The 27,992-nt window shown below is 44.7% G+C and overlaps 1 protein-coding gene across 3 annotated transcripts; it reads right to left on the reverse strand.

Moving 5' to 3' along the window:
* On the reverse strand, positions 1–27,724 carry LOC308090140 (zinc finger protein ubi-d4-like). 3 transcript variants are annotated; one of them, XM_080435190.1, is made up of 12 exons: positions 27,688–27,724; positions 19,081–19,241; positions 17,258–17,365; positions 13,410–13,554; positions 12,893–12,911; positions 11,381–11,473; positions 9,372–9,453; positions 3,976–4,113; positions 3,747–3,878; positions 2,176–2,288; positions 1,645–1,726; positions 1–1,107 (listed from the first exon to the last, which is right to left on the reverse strand). In XM_080435190.1, the coding sequence occupies exons 1-12, from the start codon at positions 27,717–27,719 to the stop codon at positions 1,031–1,033; spliced, it is 1,182 nt and encodes a 393-aa protein (XP_080291316.1). In that variant the 5' UTR covers positions 27,720–27,724; the 3' UTR covers positions 1–1,030. The 3 variants fall into 3 exon arrangements, with proteins under 3 accessions (XP_080291316.1, XP_080291315.1, XP_080291314.1); XM_080435189.1 differs by lacking the exon at positions 12,893–12,911 and having other exon boundaries at positions 11,381–11,470; positions 13,382–13,554; XM_080435188.1 differs by lacking the exon at positions 12,893–12,911 and having other exon boundaries at positions 13,382–13,554.
* Positions 27,725–27,992: the final 268 nt, after the last annotated feature.

Below are 27,992 nucleotides of genomic sequence, written 5' to 3' on the forward strand. Positions count from 1 at the left end.
GAGGACGGACGTGACGTTTTTTGGGACGACGTCACATCCGTCGATTCCTTCTATTACAGTCGGGGGATCATTCCTAAGTTGCGTTAGAGCGCCCTCTTGTGGATTTTATTTTTGTTTTTTGAAAAAACGTAGATCTGTGTTTATGGCACTAAATGTGTTTTTAACCACAGGCCTAATATCAGTCAATTTAACCATAAACCCATTAACACAAAATATAATAAAAGAGAGGAAAAGGACCGGGGAAGGGCAACTGGTTCACAGGAGGTTTTTTTGGGGCCTTTAATACAAACTTGGCCGCTCTATTATAAAAGGGTCTTCAGGTACGAGGGGGGGGGTTAGGGAGGGGGGGTGTAAACTGTTTAACAGTCATATTATACAAACCTAACCAACCGGACGCTCATGTCTGTGAGCTCAGCCTTTTCCCTTTTTAACAGTGGTGGAAAGTAACAAAGTACATGTACTCAAGTACTGTACTTAAGTACAATTCTGAGGTATTTGTACTTTACTTGAGTATTTCCAATTTTCAATACTATTACTTCTACTCCACTACATCTCAGAGGCAAATATTGTACTTTTACTCCACTACTATTATTTGAAAACTTTAGTTACTTTGTAGATATAAATTATTACATTATAAAACATACATTAACCACTTTAGTCCTATTTTATACCTAGGCTATTTGAAAATAGCCGATCTACAAGCTCACAACGAGTGAGCTTGTAGATCGGAAACATCTCAGTACTTTTACTTGTGGTACTTTTAAGTACATTTTGATACCAATACTTTTGTAATTTTACTCAAGTACATTTTTAACACCAGACTTTCACTTGTAACAGAGCACTTCTACATTGCAGTATTGATACTTTTACTGAAGTAAAACATTCGAGTACTTTTTCCACCACTGCTCTTTTACCACCCGCCGCTAGTCCTGTTGTTCTGCAGGAAGAAGCACTTCCTGCTGCGGACAGGAAGTTATAATGTTTGCGGTGCGAGGGTGTGGGTGTGGGGGGTGGCAGCCGGAGCAGACTATCAGGATGACGGTGCGTTCTTGTAGATTGACGCCTTGTCTTTCAGAAGGTCCAGACATAGATGGCAGCTCCAGCTCCCTGTCACACACGCACACGCACACACGCACCACACACACACACACACACACACACACACACACACACACACACACACACACACACACACACACACGGCAGAAGTCATTTATTCATAATAATTTGAGATTACAGTAAATTCTTAATTGTAGTGATAATTTAAGGACTTTTAACAATGCCAAATATTACGTAAGAAAGAGGCAAACATCGTGAAAATAGCCGATCTACAAGCTCAAGGCGTTGTGAGCTTTTAGTTTGGCTATTTTCACAATACTAGATTTTCAGGCCTAGTCCTTCAAACCTAGTCCTATGTAGCGCAAACGAGGCCCCCTTGGGGCCCACATGGGGTCCACATGAGGCCCCCTTGGGGCCCACATGGGGCCCCCCAGGGGTCCACATGGGGCCCACATGGGGTCCACATGGGGCCCACATGGGGTCCAAGTTCTTGTCAGGGTGGGGGGTCCCCAGTTCAAACATGATTATTTTGGGGGGTCAGACAGTATAACAATGTAAATGAAAGGTCGTGAAAGGTCGTCTCACCCTCTGGGGGCGTGGCCATGGGAGGAGTCAGACAGTACATGTGATATCCTCGGTCACAGTCGTCACAAAACAGCAGCTGATCCTGAAACAAAACCATGAGCTTAAAGTCACTTCATATCAGAGGAGAAACAGTTCATCCATCTAATCAATTATAATAAAATATTATATATATAGATATTATCTATTGCCTCGTATGTCTGTGTGGTTGTTTATACGTGAGGAGAACAAACAAACAAAATAAGATTCAATCCCATTTAATCCCTATGCGCAAGGCGTTAAGAGCTTGCAGATCAACTATTCTCGGCATGTTGTTATAATTATTATTATTATTATTATTATTATTAATATTATTATTATTATTACACTTATTATTATTATTATTATTATTATTATTATATTCTAATAGGTAGAACTCACATCGTTCTCTGAGGTTCCACAGATGTTGTTGTTATTATAATAATAGGTAGAACTCACATCGTTCTCTGAGGTTCCACAGATGTTATTGTTATTATAATAATAGGTAGAACTCACATCGTTCTCTGAGGTTCCACAGATGTTACAACATTTACACTCGATGCATTGCCAGCGGTACGTCTTCACCGCCGCCATCATCACTGGAGTGAACTGCAGGCACGACGGATGGCCTGTAGAGGGAGCACAAGAGCACAGGACATCTTACAGCAGTGAAGCAGTGATTCCATCTTCAACCTCTTATCCGGAGTCGGGTCGCCGGGGCAACAGTTCCATCAGAGAGCTCCAGCCTTTCCTCTCCTGAGCAACATTATCCATTTCCTCCTGGGGGTCCCGAGGCGTTCCCAGGCCAGTGTGGAGATGTAATCCCCCCATCTGGTCCTTGGTCTGCCCCGGGGTCTCCTCTCAGTGGGACGTACAGCGAGGACCTCCCTAGGGAGACGCTCGGGAGGCATCCGTGAATCAGTGATTCTCAATCTTTATTTAATTTCAAGGACCCCCAGTTAATATAAATAATATAAATTAGGGCCAAGGGTTCCCAAACTTTTCAGGCCGCGACCCCCCCAAAATAATCCTATTTTAACAGGGGACCCTTATTCCCTTAAGGTATTGCCTTACCCGGGGTATTAGCATTAAGGTATTGCCTTACCCGGGGTATTAGCATTAAGGTATTGCCTTACCCGGGGTATTAGCATAAGGTATCGCCTTACCCGGGGTATTAGCATTAAGGTATTGCCTTACCCGGGGTATTAGCATTAAGGTATTGCCTTACCCGGGGTATTAGCATAAGGTATCGCCTTACCCGGGGTATTAGCATTAAGGTATTGCCTTACCCGGGGTATTAGCATTAAGGTATTGCCTTACCCGGGGTATTAGCATTAAGGTATTGCCTTACCCGGGGTATTAGCATTAAGGTATTGCCTTACCCGGGGTATTAGCATTAAGGTATTGCCTTACCCGAGGTAATTAAGGTATTGCCTTACCCGAGGTATTAGCATTAAGGTATTGCCTTACCCGGGGTATTAGCATTAAGGTATTGCCTTACCCGAGGTATTAGCATTAAGGTATTGCCTTACCCGGGGTATTAGCATTAAGGTATTGCCTTACCCGGGGTATTAGCATTAAGGTATTGCCTTACCCGAGGTATTAGCATTAAGATATTGCCTTACCCGAGGTATTAGCATTAAGGTATTGCCTTACCCGAGGTATTAGCATTAAGGTATTGCCTTACCCGAGGTATTAGCATTAAGGTATTGCCTTACCCGAGGTATTAGCATTAAGGTATTGCCTTACCCGAGGTATTAGCATTAAGGTATTGCCTTACCCGAGGTATTAGCATTAAGGTATTGCCTTACCCGGGGTATTAGCATTAAGGTATTGCCTTACCCGGGGTATTAGCATTAAGGTATTGCCTTACCCGGGGTATTAGCATTAAGGTATTGCCTTACCCGGGGTATTAGCATTAAGGTATTGCCTTACCCGGGGTATTAGCATTAAGGTATTGCCTTACCCGGGGTATTAGCATTAATAGGAATAGGAATGAGTTAAGCACCACCGAAGAGTACACCCAGAGATCACGTAATCACAACAAAAAAAATCATCACAGAGAAAAGACTTAAGGTATTGCCTACCTGAGCGGCCACAGTCGGAGCAGGACACCAACTCCTCTGATTGGCCGGTCTTGGGGTTGGTGTTGGAGTCTCCCAGGCAGAAGTCACAGTATTTATTGGGCAGAGCCAGGCCGTCTGGGCCTCTCCTGGGCGCTGAGACCAGCAAAAGGATTGTTATTTACATATGATTTCACCCACTCAAACGCATCTGTGGAACCACTTTAACCTTTAATGGTTAACGTAAACATACTCTTTGGTTGATCAGCCGGGGGCGGGGCAGGGGGGTGGAGCTCCATGTCCTCCTGGTCCGGCCCCTCCTCCTGGGCCAGGTGGGAGTGGTTGTAGTGGTAGCTGAGGCCAGGTCGGTTCTTGTAGCGCTTCCCACAGACTGACACCAGAACCAGCAAAACAACAACATGTATGAAAAACTAACACATACTGAGATATCCATATATGGGCACAAAGGGGACACGGGCAGACAGACAGATACTGATATCTCCATATATGGGCACAAAGGGACACAGGCAGATAGACAGATACTGATATCTCCATATATGGGCACAAAGGGACACAGGCAGACAGACGGGTACAGCAGGTACTCTGACGACAGGTATAATGGATGTTTCATAACCGGGCGGGGCATGCAGTCCCTATGTGCATCGTTCCCGAGTAGGTCGGTGCTATATACAATAAAAAAGCAATACATTTCTTTCCAGGGAAAAACATTCTGACATTTCTGAACGCAGTCTTTCTGGGCGGGGATAAACCATAGAGTTTAAAATAATAGACACCGGAAATCCACCCGCCCATCCACTTGTATGGAGTCGCTCACCCAGCGTCTACTCCCTTTTCGCACCTTCTTCCGGGGGGAATTGTGACGGGCGGGGCCTATGTGTCGTTCATGTGTCCGTCTGGCCCCGGCCGTAATAAGCTGCAGTACCTATGAATGGCCAGCATGTCCAATGTGCTTCACTGCTCCCTCTCGGTTCTGGGGGTTTGGGCTAAACATCTCACCTGATGACACTCAGGGGAGTTTCAGTGATGTCATCAGAGTCACCGATGGCATAATTCCTAACTACACCAGTCTTCTGATGCTATACCCTAGAGACACCTTTTGGCTAAAATAATGACCCCACATCTAGCTCGGAGCCAGGTGCATCCATGTGATGTTTTTTCGTAACAGTTATTCTATTTATAGTGGCTCATAGGAATAGACTACGTGACAACCAGGAATAGTCCCAACAAATCCACGGTGAGGCCTTTGAGGAGGGCCATTCAAGCAAGCCGTGCAGCGCTCAGGTCCCGGACCTGGTGAGACGGAGGAGGAGCCCGGCCAGGAGGCCATCCACAGAGCCTAGTCCCTCCACATGTCAGAGTCTCTCCTCTCCCCGGGTCCCGGCAGAGTAGTTCCGGAGAAGCGGACTGAGGGACCCTGTCTTTCCCCTCAGAGGACTGACCGTGGGTACAGTAGCTACTGGGACGTAAGTCGGGGCTTGATCAGCCCCGGCTGGGTCACCTGGGCGTCAACTGATGATACGTCCCAGGTGCATCCATGTGATGTTTTTTCGTTATTGTAAGTGTGGTTCCTTGTCTTGGTTTGCAGAAGCGAAAAAAATGTTAACAGCCGGTCTCAGCTGAAAACGTCTGGGAGCCAATGAGCCAGGCCGGCATGTGGCTCCACATGGACGGACACCATGTGGAGTCCAGGAACCATGGCCAGACCCAGGACCCTGGACTCTGTCTGGGAGGAGGAGGAGAACTCCTCTGTGGAGGAGGAGAACTCCTCTGATGTGGAGGAGAACTTCTCTGACGTGGAGGAGAACCCCTCTGATGTGGAGGAGAACCCCTCTGTGGAGGAGAACCCCTCTGATGTGGAGGAGAGGAACCGGGCGGAGCCTAGGATCACGTTGCGGTCCCGGTCGGTGCAGAGGAACACGCCCTCCAGCGTCCGACCGTCGGTCATCCGGATCCTCATGGTTCTGTTCAGCAGACCCTGCAGCTTCTGCCTGGCCTGGGAGGACCATGAGGATGAGGAGGATGACACTTCAGGCTCCTCCTCTTGGACCGATGGAGTGTTTTCTTCGGTCGGGGTCGATGCCATTTCTGTCTCTCCCGTCTTCTTTCTGTATCTCCGGTAAACCTCAAACACCACAAGACAGTCCTTCAAGTGGAACGAACCCCCAAGGGAAAAGAAAGAGAGGTCGGCCACGAAACACCTGGCGCAGAGACTTTGGAGGCAGATGCCAAGGCTATGGGGACAGACACTATGGGGACAGACACTATGGGGACAGACACTATGGGGACAGACACTATGGGGACAGACACTATGGGGACAGACACTATGGGGACAGACACTATGGGGACAGACACTATGGGGACAGACACTATGGGGACAGACACTATGGGGACAGATGGAGGTGTTGGCTCAGGACCCAGATGCTTGGAGAACTCTTGTAGACGGCATAAGCCCCAGGCGGGGTAATAGGCTTAAGTGAGTCTTTTCTGTTGCAACTTCCTTGCGGACACCTCTCTCTGACGGACTAGCTTCCGTGTGTGTTTGTTGGACACCTTGTAAGGATGTGGAAAAGGCTCGCTTGACGGGCTTTTTGACGGGTTTCAAATTATTGGAGGTGCCTTGGGGTCTTGGCGTACAAACCTGTCATGGTCGTTGTTTTGTGTTGTTTTGACTTTCCACGGAAGGGTTCAGCTGTTATAACGGCATTTGTCAGTATGTTCCCCATTTATATATCTACATTATTCATAATAATGTATACGTGTGTCCGAATAGATATTTTGGCCAAATATGGAGTGTCTGCCCAAATATGGAGTTCCACATAGCTCCAGACTGGCCTTCACTTGTTAAGTTACACCTTTATTAGACAAGGACTGAGTCAGAATTGACATCATATTATCTCTGCTGTCGGGCAGAAACCAGCTACGTTCAAAGTTTCCGAAATGTTGTCCGAACTTTTCATTTCCTTCTCGGGAAGAGGTTTAAAACAACAAAATACTGTTACTTTAGCCTTTCCATAAGACTGCAAGGTCGTCGAGGCTAGGTCAAGTATAGTAATGAGCGGGACAATGAGCATGAACACGCATGCACACATGCACACATGTACACGTGCATGCAGACATGCATGCACAGCACACGCACGCACACACACAGAGGAAAAGACAAAACTAACTAAACAAGCAGAAACGGCTAAAGACGTACAGTGCAGTGCACTGCACTGCACAGACAGGAATACAAAGAGAAAATGGTAGAAATATACCTCTTTCAGAAGGTTTGGAAATATGTTTTTGTTTGACAGAGTCTGGAAGAGACAGAGAGACACAGAGAGACAGAGAGAGAGAGAAACAGACAGACAGAAAGACAGACAGAGAGAGACACAGAGACATAGAGAGACACAGAGAGACAGACAGACAGACAGACAGACAGACAGACAGACAGACAGACAGACAGACAGACAGACAGACAGACAGACAGACAGACAGAGAGAGACACAAATACGCAGAAAGACAGACAGAGAGAGACACAGAGACATAAAGAGACACAGACAGACAGACAGACAGACAGACAGACACAGAGAGATAGAGAGACACAGAGATATACAGAGACACACAGAGAGACAGAGAGACAGACAGACAGACAGACAGACAGACAGACAGAGAAAACAGGCAGAGGCTCAGAGAGACAGGTACAACCATTAGGGATGCACCATATAGGACATAGCAGTGGCGGATTTTTTTTTTGAGTGACACAGATAGAAAACCCATATTTTTTTTCCCATAGAGATTTCCAAAAATATTTATATATATTATTTTAAAGCTGGAATCAAGCCATCCAGGATCCTGATGAATCATGACCATAAAACAATTGAGTCTGTGTCAAAACATATTTGAATATTTAATTATATTATATACTATATTTAATAAATACCCAGAATCAAATGTTTTATGGTCATGATTCACCAGGAGTGAACCAAGGATGTCTTGGTTCCAGGCTTAAAATGATTTATACAAATATTTTCGGAAATCTCTATGGGAAAAAATAATGTGGCACCACAAAAAATGGCCACCACTGCTCTGCCCTATAGACTAAAATATATAGTATATAGATATTAACAGCACAGAAGAGAAAGACAATTAAAGACACAGAGAAGTAGACCAAATTAAAAGTAATATATTGTTTTTGTTAGTTGTTTCTTAACTCTTTGCGTGCCACCAGGTGATTCCTCGTAGGATAGACCCGGAAAAAAACAGCTTGTTTACTTCCTGTTTATTTGTTGTGGAAAAATGGCTTTATCTCCGTTTCTGTTGCTTTTTGGCAAAAACCATCCACACAGAACTGGCCACAACTATGCAACGGCTTACAGCTGGCAGTGACGTGGCAAATGATCTGTTATTTCGTCACTACGTGACACGTTGTAAGCTTGTAGATCAGCTATTTCTGCTATTTTTTTCCATGTATCAACAATAACGCCAAACACACAATTACATTGTTAATCGCAATTATTTGAGTGACAATGAACGGTCAACTTAAATGTGTGATGGTGACAGACGTACTCTCAGCCTGCAGTACTCTCAGCCTGCAGGGATCATACTCTCAGCCTGCAGGGATCATACTCTCAGCCTGCAGGGATCATACTCTCAGCCTGCAGGGATCATACTCTCAGCCTGAAGGGATCATACTCTCAGCCTGCAGGGATCAATACCATGTTCAGGTTTCTGATCGGGTCGGAACGTTACGTCATCAGGCGGCCGGAACCAACGACCAGAGCCTCCGGTGCCGTGTATCTCCTAAATGATTCCCATAGTTCATACATGGCGACCTTCACTTAATGCGGCCCGCAGGTTAATATCAGAATACTGATATATTATTATATTATTATTGTTATATTATATGTACGTCTATATTAGTAGCTTAATGAATTCTATTGTCTTTTTTTATGTCCAGTGTATTTGTATTTAAGTTCATACACGTTAACATAAGTATAACTAAATGTATTTGAAATGAAATAGAAATGTTACTTTTCAGGATTCCACTTAAAAAAGAAGCAAAAATAGCAGATCTACAAGCTCAAAACGACGCGTTTTGAACTTGTCGATTGGCTATTTTTGCAACTTTTCTAAAGTACGGAGATAAAAGGTGTCTGCCTGACAGTATATGTAATGTGTCCCTCTGGAGTGAGTTTGGAAATATAGTGGCCCTCTACATCATCTAAGTTGCATCACCCCTGCCCTAGTTTAAAATGTGTTTAGTTTGTTATAATTGTTTAGTTTATTTTGGTATTATAATGGTTTGGCCCATCTTCTATTGTAACTCGTAGTGCGGCTAGCGAGACTAAACTGATTGATTCACATTATGTGGGGAACGTCACATCCGTCCATTCCTTCTCTGAGCGTCGAGGGATCATTCCTAAGTTGTGTTAGAGCGCCCTCTTGTGGAATCCCCCCCCCCCAAAAAAAAAGACGTGTGTTTACGTCCTTGTCAGCCAAGTGTTAAACTAGGGAATCGTTTCCGGCGCCAGAGGATCAGAAAGCTGAAAATGGTATTGATCCCCAGGCTACAGAATTAATGACGCTTCGGGTTCAAGTGGTTACAAGAGTAAAATAAACGGTTAAATTCCCCGCCTCGGGACTCACTGTCGCAGGCGTACGGTTTGTCCCGGTCCTCCAGAGCCGCTGAATCCGCTTTCTTTCTATTGCCACCCGCTGCTCCTCGACCCTGAGGAGAGCAACCACAATCACACAAAACTACATCATCATCAAAACTCAATCAATCAAATAAAAAAATAGCAGATCTACAAGCTCATAGATCTGCTATTTTTTGAATAATCTTGGAATGTTCTGCAAATCTTGGAATATATATATTTTTTCAAGCAAACATTTTAAACTATTTTTTAACTTTTTAACACATTGAGTGCCATAAACGGTCCGGACCGTTTTTGGAATCCCCAATTCCAATAGTTTTTTTATACGTGGGGCCCACATGGGGCGCTCTAACGAAACTTTGGGATCATCCAAGGAGTCTCTAAGAAGGAGAGGCCGGCTGTGGATCCATGTCAAAAATGCTTCCGGTCGGCCTCTCCAATGTTAACTCCTTGACTAAAAGCTTAAAGGGATTGTAGGCAAGTTCAGAGATAAACAAAGAAAGAAACTCCAGCAGTTCGTTTCCCCGACCACCAGGGGGTGACGCAGGGAGGACTTCCATAGAGTTAAGGGGACTTCTAAACGGGCCATGCCGAATATAGGTTGCTTTATTCGGATACAATTTGCGGAACTGCCCGCCCCTGCCGGTTCTCTGAATTTTTATTTTTAAATAGGCTCTTTCATGACAAATTGACCACATATATGAAGTTAAACAACTAAATTCTATCCAAACGCTATCTGAAAAGTAAATTATGTGCCTCAAAAACGTTTGAGAGCGTTTTAAAACCGAAGTTCACACGGACACGGACGCGCACGGATGCACACATGCGTGCGTTAATTTACATCCCGGACAAACATAAACAGTAGGGAAAATACGGATTTCAGAAAGAGGACTGTGTTTCAATGCAGGAAAACACCCCAGCATCATTATATAGTGGCTGATAGAGGGGAAAAAATGCAAAATATATATATATATATATATATATATATATATAGATATTTTTCAAATTTAGGCTTAATGTTGCCAACAATCCCTTTAATATCTCCATTTCTTTATAACGTGGTGGAAATGAGGCGTTTTGGATCGGCTCTGCAATGGAGGATCGCGTTAGAAATATTATTGTTCCAGGCGTTAGTCGGGACCCTCCGCCGTCTCGCACGCACGCTTTGTTTACATGCGCGTCCTCGTCTGGGCTTCTACAGCACGAAACGTATCAACGTAAGTGGATGGAAGATATGCAGGCACTGAACGTACCCTATTTTAATAAACCTCTGGCACACAATGTGTTAACATGCTTCTGGGGGTCCCTGGAACAACATGTTTTCAGATGGGGGTCCGCAGCCAAATACATATCATTTTGGCGGTCCTTGACATGAAAAAGTTTGAGAACCACTGATATATATATAGCAACATACGTTTTTTTCAAAAAACTGTTAGGATTTAGAAGACATTTGTAGAATCCCCCAGAAGCAAAGATTTGAGTTAAAAATGTTCGCTTTAAAAATATATATATTCAAAGATAACACACAGATTTTCACGATAAAAAAAAATAGCAACTTTTTTTTTTGAATAGCCCAAATAAATCTTAAAATGACACAGATGTGTTCCTGGATTGATTGATCAAAGGGTGCACGTTGTGTAGATCCTTTCGATTTCCTAACCTTTTCAAGTAGTCAGAATATTTATCTCCAGTATGATCGCTCCTCTGATGGTTGCTAATCACTGAGGGTTTCACTGTGCTTCCGCACAAATAAAAAAAAGTCATGGCGACCTCCCGTTCTCTTGTTATACGCCGTTGAAAATAGCATGTCTTGCCAACAATACATAGTAAAACACAGGAGCCGAGATACAGGTTATTTATCACATTATTGTCTTAGGAATGAGACAAAAACTAAAAGATATCCATGAATTCAAGTCTCCATGGGGTGACTGATCCATAGGAAAAAAGTCATTTTGGGGGTGAACTATCCCTTTAATATTTAAAATAAAAACACTCCTGTACCTTTCCCTTTCCTTTGCCTCTTCTCTTTGGCGTGTCTTCCTCATAGTCTTCATCATCCAAATCATCCAGGAAGTTCTCTGGTTCCACAACCTTCTGTATGACACACACACGCACACACACACACACACACAGACACACACACACACACACACACACACACACACACACACACACACACACACACACACACACACACACACACACACACACACACACACACACACACACACACACACACACACACACACACATCTCAGGTCTTTCTATGAAAGCAATGCAGCCTCTAAATCAATGGGGTTCTCTAAGTGTTGTTTTTTTTAAAAGCGAACATTTGTAAAACATGTTGTTCCAGGGACCCCTCAGGGACCCCTCAGGGACCCCCAGAAGCAAAGATTTGAGTTACAAATGTTCGCTTTCAAAAATTTCTAGTGCCGCGCTATGAGCTGCACTGAGCTGATCGGGCCTTCTGCTCAGCTGCTCCTCGACTATGGAATGCCCTCCCGGACCATCTGAGAGCACCACAGTCGATTGACATTTTTAAAAAGGGCCTAAAAACCTTCCTTTTTAACAAGGCATTTGCATAGACAGAGATGTAGTTGTTTTATTTTTATTTTTAACTTCTACTGTGCCTGCTGACTTGATCTGAATCTTATTCATTTCACTGTCTTACTTTTTTACTTTTTTATTGTTGTTTTCTCTTTCTTTTTATGTTTTTAATCCTGTAGCACTTTGAGATTTGCTTCAAATATAAAGTGCGTTACAAATAAAATGTATTATTATTATTATTATTAGCTGCTATTTTTGAATAACCCAAAGAAATATAAAAATGACACAGATGCGTTCCCTTCTTCTTAAAGGGTTAATAGGTTAACGCTAACTAACGGTGGGGGGAAATCAAATCAAATCATAAAGTATACCCAGGGTTCCTCCCACACACTTTCAACTATGACTTCTAAAAACTTTTCCATAACTTTTCTAAAGTATTTCCCCACATTTCCAGGACCATAGAAATCAAACAGTGCATTAATGACTCTTAAACCAGTGAGCCATCAATGCCCCGAGACAGACTCGAGCGAAGGTGTCACGTGACAAAAAGATCAGATCTACAAGCTAACAACGTGTTAAAGTAGCACTGCATGTTACCACGTTTTACCCATCTTTCACGTAATGTTAGACAAAAACTATGTATTTCGTTGCTGTCGGGCAGAAACCTCTTATCTCCGTATTTTAACTCTTTGTTTTTTTGTAAATCTTTGTTTCACACATAAGCATCAAAAGCAGATCTACAGGCGACGCGCTTTGAGCTTGTAGATCTGCTACTTTTGCCATTTTAGAATTTTAATCCTGAAAAGTAACAGATGTGGATATATGAGGTTTCCACCCGACAGAGACCATAGCCAAACATTTTCCAGAACATTTGATTCATTCCAAACCTTTTCCAGGGCCTGGAAAACTGTCGTTCTAATTTCAAAATATTTCCAGGAATGTCATGAGCGTGGGATCCCTGTATACCTTTCTGCTCCGTGGTGCGGGGTTCACATACCTTTCTGCTCCGTGGTGCGGGGTTCACATACCTTTCTGCTCCGTGGTGCGGGGTTCACATACCTTTCTGCTCCGTGGTGCGGGGTTCACATACCTTTCTGCTCCGTGGTGCGGGGTTCACATACCTTTCTGCTCCGTGGTGGGGGTTCACATACCTTTCTGCTCCGTGGTGGGGGTTCACATACCTTTCTGCTCCGTGGTGGGGGTTCACATACCTTTCTGCTCCGTGGTGGGGGTTCACATACCTTTCTGCTCCGTGGTGCGGGGTTCACATACCTTTCTGCTCCGTGGTGGGGGTTCACATACCTTTCTGCTCCGTGGTGGGGGTTCACATACCTTTCTGCTCCGTGGTGGGGGTTCACATACCTTTCTGCTCCGTGGTGCGGGGTTCACATACCTTTCTGCTCCGTGGTGCGGGGTTCACATACCTTTCTGCTCCGTGGTGCGGGGTTCACATACCTTTCTGCTCCGTGGTGCGGGGTTCACAGGGTTCACAGCTCCAGTGCAGTCTGTGCTGGTGTTAGAGTCCTCATCGGTGGCTCTGAGCTCCACCGAGTCTCCTTTCAGCAGAGCCTCCAGACTGCTGCCGTCTGAGGACACAGCCACGCCCTTCTGACGCACTACGTCCACCTCTGACACACACACACGCACACGCACCCACGCACACGCACACGCACACACACACACACACACACAGAGACACACAGACACACAGACACACACACACACACACACACACACACAGACGCACACAGACGCACACACACAGACACACACACACACACACACACACACACACACACACACACACACACACACACACACACACACACACACACACACACACACACACACACATAACAAACCTATATTATGTTTCCCCAGTGGTGGAAGAAGAACTCAGATATTTTACTTAAAGTACTAATACCACAACATAACAACAGAAAAAGGAAAAGGCCTGTGTTTAAATTGTTACTAAAAGTAATGTATTGGCATCAAAATATACTTAAAGTAATAGTACTAAAATGTTTACTACAAGCTCACAACACGTCGTGAGCTTGTAGATCTTTCAAGTAGTCACAGAATATTCAGCAAAATCCTGTCAAAAAGTCCTGTCAAAAAGTCATCGCGACCTCCCGTTCACTTGTTATACGGCGTTGAAAATAGCATTATCCATTGCCTCAGTTATTTTTATTGTATCGTCTCCGCCAGGCCGAAGGCATGGAGAGAGAGTATGTTGTAAGTTTGCTCACGGTACGGTGGCCTAACCAAAGCTGCAGGTTTCTCAGAATAGGTTGGTCTGTTGGGCTGTCTGCAAGGGACCATGTTGGAAAACATCATTTCCAGCAGTTGGGTTGGCTCCCTCTGGCAGCCAGGTCAGGGCCCTATTTCACGAAAGGTGAATTAGAGCTAAACCCTGGCTTTAACACCTATCCTGGCTTAAAGGGTCTACACCATGAATTTCATTTTTTTTTGGTTGGGCTCCCCAGTGTCTCTTGTACCCCCAAAAAATTTTTTTTTTAACATTCAGTCATTCATTCTCATTTCAGAGATTTTCAGAATGGGCGTGTCTGAACAGGCCATTTCAGAATGTGCAATACAAGTGATGTCACTTGCATTGCCATTGCATTGATGCTGGCCAGACAGAATTGCTCAGTAGCCCTCCCCTGCCCAAGAGGACGTTTTGGTATTGCAGCTGAAAGTGCTGTATAAGCCAGAGACAATTGACTTGGGATGAGTATATCTGAGTGATGATTTAGGCTCAAACCTTTTGAAAAAGGTTTGAGGGACATACACCATATGATATTAAATATCAAATATTTTTTTTAAATTCATGGTGTAGATCCTTTAATTTAGCCAGGATTAGGGATGAATCGGTTTCATGAAAGATGAATTATCTTGAATTGATTCGCTTAGCCAGTTCACCCTGGCTAAGTTTAGCCATGACTAGATTTCACGAAAGAGAATTGAAGCAAGCCTAGCTTAGTTACCATGGCAATTTCGCTGTGAAGTTAGCCTGCTCACTTAATCCAGTGCCTTGTTCTTCCATAGTTAATTCAACACATGTGTTTGTATATGGACTCATTTGAATGACCCTGCATTCAAATAAAATGAAATCAATACAATAAGATATAATCAATTTAATTATATTACTAAAATAGTGTGTGACCATGTTTCACAATGACTCATGTGATATGTCATTGTCACTCTGTTAACACTATAGTTCATATTCTAGATGTTTGATAATATATTAGTTTTTTTAGATTATAAAAAATGTCTGACATACATTCTTATGCGGAAGATCTACAAGCCTGAAAAAAAAAATCACACCCAATGTGAAGAGAGTGGTGCCTTTCATGAGTTCATTTCGTTAGTTACTTTTTACAGACTTTGATGACTTCAAAGTATTTTTACTAATTTTAAGTACTTTAAAATGTTTTTACTGATTTTTACGTGTTTTACTCATTTTAACATCTTTTAAGTATTTTTACTCATTTTAAGTATTTTTACTCATTTTAAGTATTTTTTACTCAGTTTAGGAACTTTAAAATGTCTTTACTAATATTTAAGTATTTTTACTCTTTTTAAGTATTTTTACTCATTTTAAGTATTTTTACTCAAAAGTGTGTGTTGTGTGTAAGTGTGTGTGTGTGTGTGTGTGTGCGTGTGCGTGTGTGTGTATAATTAGTGTAACTGGTTGCATCTTTGTGTTGCAATCAGCCGCAGCTGTTGAGGCTCATACGGACGGACGGACGGACACACAGACACACACACACCAGGACAAAGTCACTCCTTGGAGTGGCTAGCACCACTCAAAAATTAGGTTATACCTTTTGGCGGCCGGACCCTCGTTACCCCCGCGGGTAACGGTGACCCCCATTACTGCAACGGGGACCCTAACGGCCGTTACCGTCGCGGGTAACATTACCGCAACGGGAACCCCCCTTACCGCCGCGGGTAACGGCGACCCCTGGGGACCCCCGTGGACGGCACTGCAGATATATAAATAGATGGATTCCATGTAATCTCAACATTACATGCATGGCGCATTTAATAGCATTGTAGATTAGTAGGCGACATCGCCGATATTCACTTAAACTCCTCATGTTTAAGCCTAACAGAATTATATATTTATGGACTATATATTTCTGGACTTGTATATAAATTGTATATATTTCACCTTTCGTGAAATAGGGCCCTGTTCAACTACAGCTGAACCTGGTGCATAACATCTACATCAACACACAGCGCCCCTGTGTACCTCTGTAATCTTTTTCAGAAGCGTAGCGAAGCCCATTCCCACCTAACCAGAGCCAGCATAGCAGACCTGACCATGCCCACGTTCACCACTGAAATGGGAAAACGCTCATTTAGATTTGGAGGAGCAGTTAACTGGAACTCCCTACCTCTGACTATAAAGAGCACCAGCAGCCATCTCCTTTTTAAGATAAGGGTCAAAGCATGGCTATTAGAAAATGTTGCAGAATAGTTTGGTCACTTATGTTAGCAATGCGATTATATGTATTTATGCTGTAGGTAGTGTAGCTTTTGATTGTTTTATTTATTACTGTACTGTCTACCTGTATGCAATCTGGGAACCCAGAACCAAATGAGAAGGAAAAACAGCGCCCTCTGCTGTTTGTACTATCTCACTTGGCTCTGGGACAATGACGACGTAGCACCCGTGCGCAAGAAAACCGGGGTTTTGGTCTGCCTTCAGCGTTTCACTTCCGGTGGTGCGACTATGTTTTGATTCCCACTAACAATATTTATACACGGAACACTAACACCACTTCTCCAAGAGAACATGGATCGTTTTGGTTATAAGCCCACTTGTTTCTATGATGAAAGAGCAAGTTAAAATGTGAATATCTTTTCGTGGTTTTGTCTGCTCCGCGGACGCTATTGTTAAATTAGTTTTGGTTGGTTTCGAGTGGGGAAGGACACGTAAATCCCGCCCACTACATTTGATTGGGTAAAGCGCGGCCTGCTTCCTGATCTGAAGGCACGCCCACTTGTAGCCCAGTGTGTACACGTTATGACGAACCTTCACGACAGATTCCAACGCAGAGCAGAATCTGTTCTTGAGAGATTAACCTGTATGTATTCTGTTGCAGTGTTGTTGGTCTCAGACCAAGGACCACAATGAAAATAAGTCGCAAGACTTTTATGTGTCTGTATCCTTGACGTTTCTACGATGAACATGATGTAACATGTGTTTTTTTCCTGTTTAACGTCTAATGCACCCTGTCTGTCCGTCCGTCCCATGATGAACTGTTACATCCTACATACACCCCCCCCCCCCCACCCCCCCCGGTCTGAACGCCAACGTACCTGATCTGAGAGGCTGGAAGATGAGTCGGGGGTCGTCTGGAGGATGGGCTCGCCGTTTCTTCCGCCACCTACGGGACGGGTAGGTGTACAGCTGCCCTGGAGCCACGCCTACGTAGACACATTGCAGGCAGGCAATGAGAGCGTGAGTCACATGGGTGCATGCAGCCAATGAGAGGTGAGCTTCCATCACTATGATGACCACTGTGATGACCACACCGCCCACTTCACACTGGGTGTGATTTTTTACATAAAAATGATTGAACATGTCAATAATGTCTTTGTATATTTCAGTTATTTATCATAATTTATATCTGCTCTGTGTAATTTTTTATTATGAAGCCTAAAAGGCTGTTTCAATGTTCAACAACACAAAACACACAATGAAATCATTCAATCACAATTATTTGAGTGACATCGTCAACTTTAAATTTGTAATGGTGACACAGCCCTAAGGGGTCCCTGCTTCATCTCTCTCTCAGCTAAGGAGTCCCTGCTTCATCTGTCTCTCAGCTAAGGGGTCCCTGCTTCATCTCTCTCTCAGCTAAGGGGTCCCTGCTTCATCTCTCTCTCAGCTAGGGGGTCCCTGCTTCATCTCTCTCTCAGCTAAGGAGTCCCTGCTTCATCTCTCTCTCAGCTAAGGGGTCCCTGCTTCATCTCTCTCTCAGCTAAGGGGTCCCTGCTTCATCTCTCTCTCAGCTAAGGGGTCCCTGCTTCATCTCTCTCTCAGCTAAGGGGTCCCTGCTTCATCTCTCTCTCAGCTAAGGGGTCCCTGCTTCATCTGTCTCTCAGCTAAGGGGTCCCTGCTTCATCTGTCTCTCAGCTAAGGAGTCCCTGCTTCATCTCTCTCTCAGCTAGGGGGTCCCTGCTTCATCTCTCTCTCAGCTAAGGAGTCCCTGCTTCATCTGTCTCTCAGCTAAGGGGTCCCTGCTTCATCTCTCTCTCAGCTAAGGAGTCCCTGCTTCATCTGTCTCTCAGCTAAGGAGTCCCTGCTTCATCTCTCTCTCAGCTAAGGGGTCCCTGCTTCATCTGTCTCTCAGCTAAGGAGTCCCTGCTTCATCTGTCTCTCAGCTAAGGAGTCCCTGCTTCATCTCTCTCTCAGCTAAGGGGTCCCTGCTTCATCTCTCTCTCAGCTAAGGAGTCCCTGCTTCATCTGTCTCTCAGCTAAGGAGTCCCTGCTTCATCTCTCTCTCAGCTAAGGAGTCCCTGCTTCATCTGTCTCTCAGCTAAGGAGTCCCTGCTTCATCTCTCTCTCAGCTAAGGGGTCCCTGCTTCATCTGTCTCTCAGCTAAGGGGTCCCTGCTTCATCTCTCTCTCAGCTAAGGGGTCCCTGCTTCATCTCTCTCTCAGCTAGGGGGTCCCTGCTTCATCTCTCTCTCAGCTAAGGGGTCCCTGCTTCATCTCTCTCTCAGCTAAGGGGTCCCTGCTTCATCTCTCTCTCTGCTAAGGGGTCCCTGCTTCATCTCTCTCTCAGCTAAGGGGTCCCTGCTTCATCTCTCTCTCAGCTAAGGGGTCCTTGCTACTCGTACGCTGAGTTGGGGTTGCCCGGGATCGAACCCATGACCTTGTGGGGTCAAAGGTGAGTGCTCTACCGACTGAGCTACCCGGACTAATACATTTATAATACATGTATGTATGTATGTATGTATGTATGTATGTATGTATGTATGTATGTATGTATGTACTGAGTATTGACCTGGTCCTCTGTGTCTCTATAAATATAAATATATATAAATGTATATAAATATATATTGACCTGGTCCCCTGTGTCTCTATAAACATAAATGTATATAAATATATATAAATGTATATAAATATATATTGACCTGGTCCCCTGTGTCTCTTCTCCATCCAGATGTAGCAGTTGCTCTGAGCCACGCCCGTCTGAGAGTCCAGGAATGGCAGCCGGACGCTTCTCTCTGCACACAGCCTGGAGTTGTAGCTATGACACTGTTCCATAGCATCCCTGTAGCACTGCTCCCCTAGCCTGTATAAACATAATGTAGCTATGACACTGTTCCATAGCATCCCTGTAGCACTGCTCCCCTAGCCTGTATAAATATAATGTAGTTATGACACTGTTCCATAGCATCCCTGTAGCACTGCTCCCCTAGCCTGTATAAATATAATGTAGCTATGACACTGTTCCATAGCATCCCTGTAGCACTGCTCCCCTAGCCTGTATAAATATAATGTAGTTATGACACTGTTCCATAGCATCCCTGTAGCACTGCTCCCCTAGCCTGTATAAATATAATGTAGCTATGACACTGTTCCATAGCATCCCTGTAGCACTGCTCCCCTAGCCTGTATAAATATAATGTAGCTATGACACTGTTCCATAGCATCCCTGTAGCACTGCTCCCCTAGCCTGTATAAATATAATGTAGCTATGACACTGTTCCATAGCATCCCTGTAGCACTGCTCCCCTAGCCTGTATACACTGTTCCATAGCATCCCTGTAGCACTGCTCCCCTAGCCTGTATAAATATAATGTAGTTATGACACTGTTCCATAGCATCCCTGTAGCACTGCTCCCCTAGCCTGTATAAATATAATGTAGCTATGACACTGTTCCATAGCATCCCTGTAGCACTGCTCCCCTAGCCTGTATAAATATAATGTAGCTATGACACTGTTCCATAGCATCCCTGTAGCACTGCTCCCCTAGCCTGTATAAATATAATGTAGCTATGACACTGTTCCATAGCATCCCTGTAGCACTGCTCCCCTAGCCTGTATAAATATAATGTAGTTATGACACTGTTCCATAGCATCCCTGTAGCACTGCTCCCCTAGCCTGTATAAATATAATGTAGCTATGACACGGTTCCATAGCATCCCTGTAGCACTGCTCCCCTAGCCTGTATAAATATAATGTAGCTATGACACTGTTCCATAGCATCCCTGTAGCACTGCTCCCCTAGCCTGTATAAATATAATGTAGCTATGACACTGTTCCATAGCATCCCTGTAGCACTGCTCCCCTAGCCTGTATAAATATAATGTAGCTATGACACTGTTCCATAGCATCCCTGTAGCACTGCTCCCCTAGCCTGTATACACTGTTCCATAGCATCCCTGTAGCACTGCTCCCCTAGCCTGTATAAATATAATGTAGTTATGACACTGTTCCATAGCATCCCTGTAGCACTGCTCCCCTAGCCTGTATAAATATAATGTAGCTATGACACTGTTCCATAGCATCCCTGTAGCACTGCTCCCCTAGCCTGTATAAATATAATGTAGCTATGACACTGTTCCATAGCATCCCTGTAGCACTGCTCCCCTAGCCTGTATAAATATAATGTAGCTATGACACTGTTCCATAGCATCCCTGTAGCACTGCTCCCCTAGCCTGTATAAATATAATGTAGCTATGACACTGTTCCATAGCATCCCTGTAGCACTGCTCCCCTAGCCTGTATACACTGTTCCATAGCATCCCTGTAGCACTGCTCCCCTAGCCTGTATAAATATAATGTAGTTATGACACTGTTCCATAGCATCCCTGTAGCACTGCTCCCCTAGCCTGTATAAATATAATGTAGCTATGACACTGTTCCATAGCATCCCTGTAGCACTGCTCCCCTAGCCTGTATAAATATAATGTAGCTATGACACTGTTCCATAGCATCCCTGTAGCACTGCTCCCCTAGCCTGTATAAATATAATGTAGCTATGACACTGTTCCATAGCATCCCTGTAGCACTGCTCCCCTAGCCTGTATAAACATAATGTAGCTATGACACTGTTCCATAGCATCCCTGTAGCACTGCTCCCCTAGCCTGTATAAACATAATGTAGTTATGACACTAGGGCTGGGTGCGGTAACTGCAATACCGCGGTACGGTATACCGCACAACGACGGAGCACAAGACGCACAAGATTTAAACAACAATATCACCTCAGCTTCTTCTCACCGGTTTCATTCGTGATGAAGCGAGGATGAGGAATGACCCGAGTTTCATTGCTACAACCTTTCGCACCATCCCACTTCAGAGAGACAAATTCTCACTGAAATCGGCAGGAACGCCCATAACAGTGCACAGAACAGAGGTGGACAGCACTCAACAGAAGGATGAGGCCAAAGAATCGGACAACCCTAAGAAGCAGTGTCCTATTCATAAACAACCGCACCCTCTGCACAAGTGTAGAGGTTTCAGACTAAAGCCCCTGGAGGAACGAAAGGCCTTCCTTAAAGAGAACGGTATATGTTTCCGTTGCTGTGCCTCAACTTCACACCAAGCAAAGAACTGCAAGGCTGTCATTCAATGTTCTGAGTGTGACAGTGACAGGCACATTGCAGCCCTTCATGCTGGCCCAGCACCCTGGACAGTGAAGCCAACCTCTGAAGAGGATGGCGGGGAGGAAGAGGACTCTCCCTCCTCTTCATGGTAGTGTATGTGATATCCTCACAGATACCAGGCGGGGAGTGTGCTGGACTCTGTATGTTATTGTCATACATTTCATTGTTGAGCCACTAGGTGTGTTGTGCTTTATTAAACTTTGTAGCTTACACCTGTTTGTTTATGGCATTAGCTGGTGTTGCGTCAGCCAGCATTATAGTCCGTGAGCCAGGACCCCAAATATGGGGTCATCAGTATCATCTGGGGGGAATAATTCTCATAGTGATTTTTGGGTAGGTATACACCCCTAGAGCTAGGAAAAATGTGATAGCCTTGCATCGGTGGTAGCTATCTGTGTGTTATCACTCCTTTTATAACCACAAGCCAAAACACAGTTTTCAAAATCCGAATGAAGCATTCTACTTCAAACTGATGGTTCTCTCTTATTATTGACCCTCTCTCTCTGAAAAATGGTTGGGATAAAGCTCAGACTGTATATTGTTCAGAAAGGTTGTTAAAATTAGCATATCTAGAATATTTTTCTATTACAGGCAGTGACAACATAGTGACTATATGTGACATAAGATGTACTTCGGTTTTAATGAAAGATGGAACACAAAGGGTTCCTTTGTAAATTACCTAAAGATTTAAAACCATGTTTACATACATAGATTCTAAATGTATTATGAAATTCAATAAACAGAATATAGTGCAAGTGTGTAAGAACATATCCAAAATGGCCACTAAACACATGCCTGGCCATTTTTAACTTGTAATCCGCTTGTCTTAGAATACCTCTGTGTAATACCTCTTTTTCAGGGTTTTCATGTGTAGAATCCATTCCTGTAATTTTTTAAATATCAGGTCAATCATGTCAAAGGTCAGGTCAAAGGTTCATTCAATTTGTTTTGTGAAAAGAGTCATTAACATGTCACAAGAACTGGTATTCATAATAACATGAATGTAAAATGATATAATCTAATGGCAAATATGTATCTTTTGCAACTACATCTGTATTCTCCAACCCACATCCTGTTCTACCTCATCCTTACATCCTCCTTATTGACATCACTCCTCATCTGTAGCATGAACATATCATCAGTAACCATCTTCACCAGAGCAGTTACAGTACATCAGTGATGCACTTCTCACTCTCTGTGCCCTAAATTGATATTGCACCATGTCACATATGAGGTGAATAGGGCCTACTGTACATGTACAGTATTGACATGTATGTTGGTTGACTGGTTGACATGTATGTCAACCAGTGACCATATCTGCTGCCTGCTTGGACACCTGGTTGGACGATAAGGTGCGAGAGAGACCTTGACCTGACCTTTAGCACATAGGCCAAAGACTGACCAGCAAGTGAAAATATAACAGTAGAAATAGATTCTACACCTATGGCTCTAGACCGGATGTGAACGTATACGTTAGCCTGGCTCTAGACCGGATGTGAACGTATACGTTAGCCTGGCTCTAGACCGGAGTGAACGTACCGTATACGTTAGCCTGGCTCTAGACCGGATGTGAACGGATACGTTAGCCTGGCTCTAGACTGGATGTGAACGTATACGTTAGCCTGGCTCTAGACCGGAGTGAACGTACCGTATACGTTAGCCTGGCTCTAGACTGGATGTGAACGGATACGGTAGCCTGGCTCTAGACCGGAGTGAACGTACCGGATACGGTAGCCTGGCTCTAGACCGGATGTGAACGGATACGGTAGCCTGGCTCTAGACCGGATGTGAACGTATACGTTAGCCTGGCTCTAGACTGGATGTGAACGTATACGTTAGCCTGGCTCTAGACTGGATGTGAACGTACCGGATACGGTAGCCTGGCTCTAGACTGGATGTGAACGTACCAGATACGTTAGCCTGGCTCTAGACCGGAGTGAACGTACCGGATACGGTAGCCTGGCTCTAGACTGGATGTGAACGTATACGTTAGCCTGGCTCTAGACCAGAGTGAACGTACCGGATACGGTAGCCTGGCTCTAGACCGGATGTGAACGGATACGGTAGCCTGGCTCTAGACCGGATGTGAACGGATACGGTAGCCTGGCTCTAGACCGGATGTGAACGGATACGTTAGCCTGGCTCTAGACCGGAGTGAACGTACCGGATACGGTAGCCTGGCTCTAGACCGGATGTGAACGGATACGTTAGCCTGGCTCTAGACCGGATGTGAACGGATACGGTAGCCTGGCTCTAGACCGGATGTGAACGGATACGGTAGCCTGGCTCTGTCTAGACCGGATGTGAACGGATACGTTAGCCTGGCTCTAGACCGGATGTGAACGTATACGTTAGCCTGGCTCTAGACTGGATGTGAACGTACCGGATACGGTAGCCTGGCTCTAGACTGGATGTGAACGTACCGGATACGTTAGCCTGGCTCTAGACTGGATGTGAACGTATACGTTAGCCTGGCTCTAGACTGGATGTGAACGTATACGTTAGCCTGGCTCTGCTGTATCTGTTCAAATGTCTTTGGCCAAGAGTGCTGCTGACTCAGGACTGACCACTGAACTTGCCTGTCATGTTCTGCAACCACAAGCATTTCCACTTCCAGTGCTGAACCTTGCATCAGTTTTGCAATGCAGCTGAAGAATGACTGTATAACATGCATCCCACCGGGATGCACAATTACATTATAGAGCTTTTCTGGCTGATTCCATACCTGCAAGGTGTCAACAAACGGCTCCATGTCAATTGTGAGGTGAATAGGGCCTACTGTACATGTACAGTATTGACATGTATGTTGGTTGACTGGTTGACATGTATGTCAACCAGTGACCATATCTGCTGCCTGCTTGGACACCTGGTTGGACGATAAGGTGCGAGAGAGACCTTGACCTGACCTTTAGCACATAGGCCAAAGACTGACCAGCAAGTGAAAATATAACAGTAGAAATAGATTCTACACCTATGGCTCTAGACCGGATGTGAACGTATACGTTAGCCTGGCTCTAGACCGGATGTGAACGTATACGTTAGCCTGGCTCTAGACCGGATGTGAACATATACGTTAGCCTGGCTCTAGACCGGATGTGAACGTATACGTTAGCCTGGCTCTAGACCGGATGTGAACGTATACGTTAGCCTGGCTCTAGACCGGAGTGAACGTACCGTATACGTTAGCCTGGCTCTAGACCGGATGTGAACGGATACGTTAGCCTGGCTCTAGACTGGATGTGAACGTATACGTTAGCCTGGCTCTAGACCGGAGTGAACGTACCGTATACGTTAGCCTGGCTCTAGACTGGATGTGAACGGATACGGTAGCCTGGCTCTAGACCGGAGTGAACGTACCGGATACGGTAGCCTGGCTCTAGACCGGATGTGAACGGATACGGTAGCCTGGCTCTAGACCGGATGTGAACGTATACGTTAGCCTGGCTCTAGACTGGATGTGAACGTATACGTTAGCCTGGCTCTAGACTGGATGTGAACGTACCGGATACGGTAGCCTGGCTCTAGACTGGATGTGAACGTACCGGATACGTTAGCCTGGCTCTAGACCGGAGTGAACGTACCGGATACGGTAGCCTGGCTCTAGACTGGATGTGAACGTATACGTTAGCCTGGCTCTAGACCAGAGTGAATGTACCGGATACGGTAGCCTGGCTCTAGACCGGATGTGAACGGATACGGTAGCCTGGCTATAGACCGGATGTGAACGGATACGGTAGCCTGGCTCTAGACCGGATGTGAACGGATACGTTAGCCTGGCTCTAGACCGGAGTGAACGTACCGGATACGGTAGCCTGGCTCTAGACCGGATGTGAACGGATACGTTAGCCTGGCTCTAGACCGGATGTGAACGGATACGGTAGCCTGGCTCTAGACCGGATGTGAATGGATACGGTAGCCTGGCTCTGTCTAGACCGGATGTGAACGGATACGTTAGCCTGGCTCTAGACCGGATGTGAACAGATACGTTAGCCTGGCTCTAGACTGGATGTGAACGGATACGGTAGCCTGGCTCTGTCTAGACCGGATGTGAACGGATACGTTAGCCTGGCTCTAGACTGGATGTGAACGGATACGTTAGCCTGGCTCTAGACTGGATGTGAACGTATACGTTAGCCTGGCTCTAGACCGGATGTGAACGGATACGGTAGCCTGGCTCTAGACTGGATGTGAACGGATACGTTAGCCTGGCTCTAGACTGGATGTGAACGTATACGTTAGCCTGGCTCTAGACCGGATGTGAACGGATACGGTAGCCTGGCTCTAGACTGGATGTGAACGGATACGTTAGCCTGGCTCTAGACTGGATGTGAACGTATACGTTAGCCTGGCTCTAGACCGGATGTGAACGGATACAGTAGCCTGGCTCTAGACCGGATGTGAACGCTGAACAGCAAATAGAAACCAGAGAAGCCTTTGTCACGTGAGGAGGAGAGTTAGTTCATTAATCCAGTGGTTCTCAAAGTGGGGTCCGGGGACCATCAGGGGTCCTTAAGGGTGTTCCCAGCTAAACTAGTTAATGTAGCATCAATGTGTCAGGATAACCACTTTAACCCTCTATATATACAGTACCCAAACTGGCCACTCTCTCTTGGTCAGCGTGCTTTACGTAAAGTAACGTCAACGTTACATTTTAGCATTACTGTTAGCTGTCAATGAGCAAACAGCATAACTCTATGAGAAACAGTTAGCTCTCTCTCACACACACACACACACACACACACACACACACACACACACACACACACACACACACACACACACACACACACACACACACACACACACACACACACACACACACACACACACACACACACACACACTTGGCATGACAGCTAGCTAGCTTCCTGAGCTAATAGTTCCTGTCATGTAGATGTAATAACTTATAACACTTATAGAGACCACTATTAAGGAACAGCTTAGGTGACGTTACATGACGTTACGTGACATTAAAGTGAGGTTACATGACGTTACATGACGTTACGTGACATTAAAGTGAGGTTACATGACGTTACATGACGTTACGTGACATTAACATGATGTTACGTGACATTAACATGACGTTACATGACGTTAACTTACGTGACGTGACATTAATGTGATGTTACGTGACATTAAAGTGAGGTTACATGACATTACATGACGTTACGTGACATTAACATGATGTTACGTGACATTAACATGACGTTACATGACGTTATGTGACATTAGGTGACATTACATAACATTAACATGATGTTACATGACATTAAAGTGACGTTACATGACGTTACGTGACATTAACATGATGTTACGTGACATTAAAGTGAGGTTACATGACGTTACGTGACATTAACATGATGTTACATGACATTAAAGTGAGGTTACATGACGTTACGTGACATTAACATGATGTTACGTGACATTAAAGTGAGGTTACATGACGTTACGTGACATTAACATGACATTACGTGACATTAAAGTGAGGTTACATGACGTTACATGACATTAACATGATGTTACGTGACATTAATGTGATATGTGATATTAGCGTGACGTTACATGACATTAGGTGACATTGCATAACATTAACATGTTACGTGACATTAACGTGACGTTACGTGACATTAATGTGATGTTATGTGACATTACCGTGACGTTATGTGGCGTTACATGACATTAACGTGACGTTGCGTGACGTTACATGACATTAGGTAACATTACAAAACATTAACATGACGTTACGTGACATTAACGTGACGTTACGTGACATTAAGGTGACGTCACATGACGTTACGTGACATTAACGTGATGTGACATTAGAGTGACGTTACGTGACATTAACGTGACGTCATATTACGTGACGTTACGTGGCGTTACATGACATTAACGTGACATTACGTGACCTGAACGTGACGTTACGTAACGTAAACAACACTGAGGCACTTTACAAATCGACGTGATGCTAGCTGCTGCTGCTGTTGCTAGCTGTCCTGTTGTCAACGAGCCAAAGTGGACTGCAAGTCCCACAATGCAACAGTTATGCACATGTTAGAGACGTATACGTTCACGTATGAAGCTAATTAAAGAGTGTTAAAGTGTGTAAACATAATAAACACTTACAGTTTGACAACATTCTCCACAACAGCTGCCATCTTGACTGACCTGAGCCTCTGGCGCCCCTAGCGGTCAGTCACGGTCTGTGGCGGATAGTGTTGCCAGGTTTAGCTAGAAAAACAAGCAGCCAGGTCTGTGAAAACTCCCGGTGTTGCCATGTTCCTGCTTATTATAAGCGACTTTGGGCTCGTTTTTCCTGTGAAGTTCCTTGTAAATATTCAAGCAACTTCACAGGAAAAACGAGCCCAAAGTTGGTAGTAGTGGGTTGTGTTTTGTTGTGGGGGGTTCGAGTGTAGTTGGTTATTTGGGCT

Source organism: Gymnoscopelus braueri, assembly GCF_963280865.1.
Source record: "Gymnoscopelus braueri genome assembly, chromosome: 8".
Taxonomy (NCBI): domain Eukaryota; kingdom Metazoa; phylum Chordata; class Actinopteri; order Myctophiformes; family Myctophidae; genus Gymnoscopelus; species Gymnoscopelus braueri.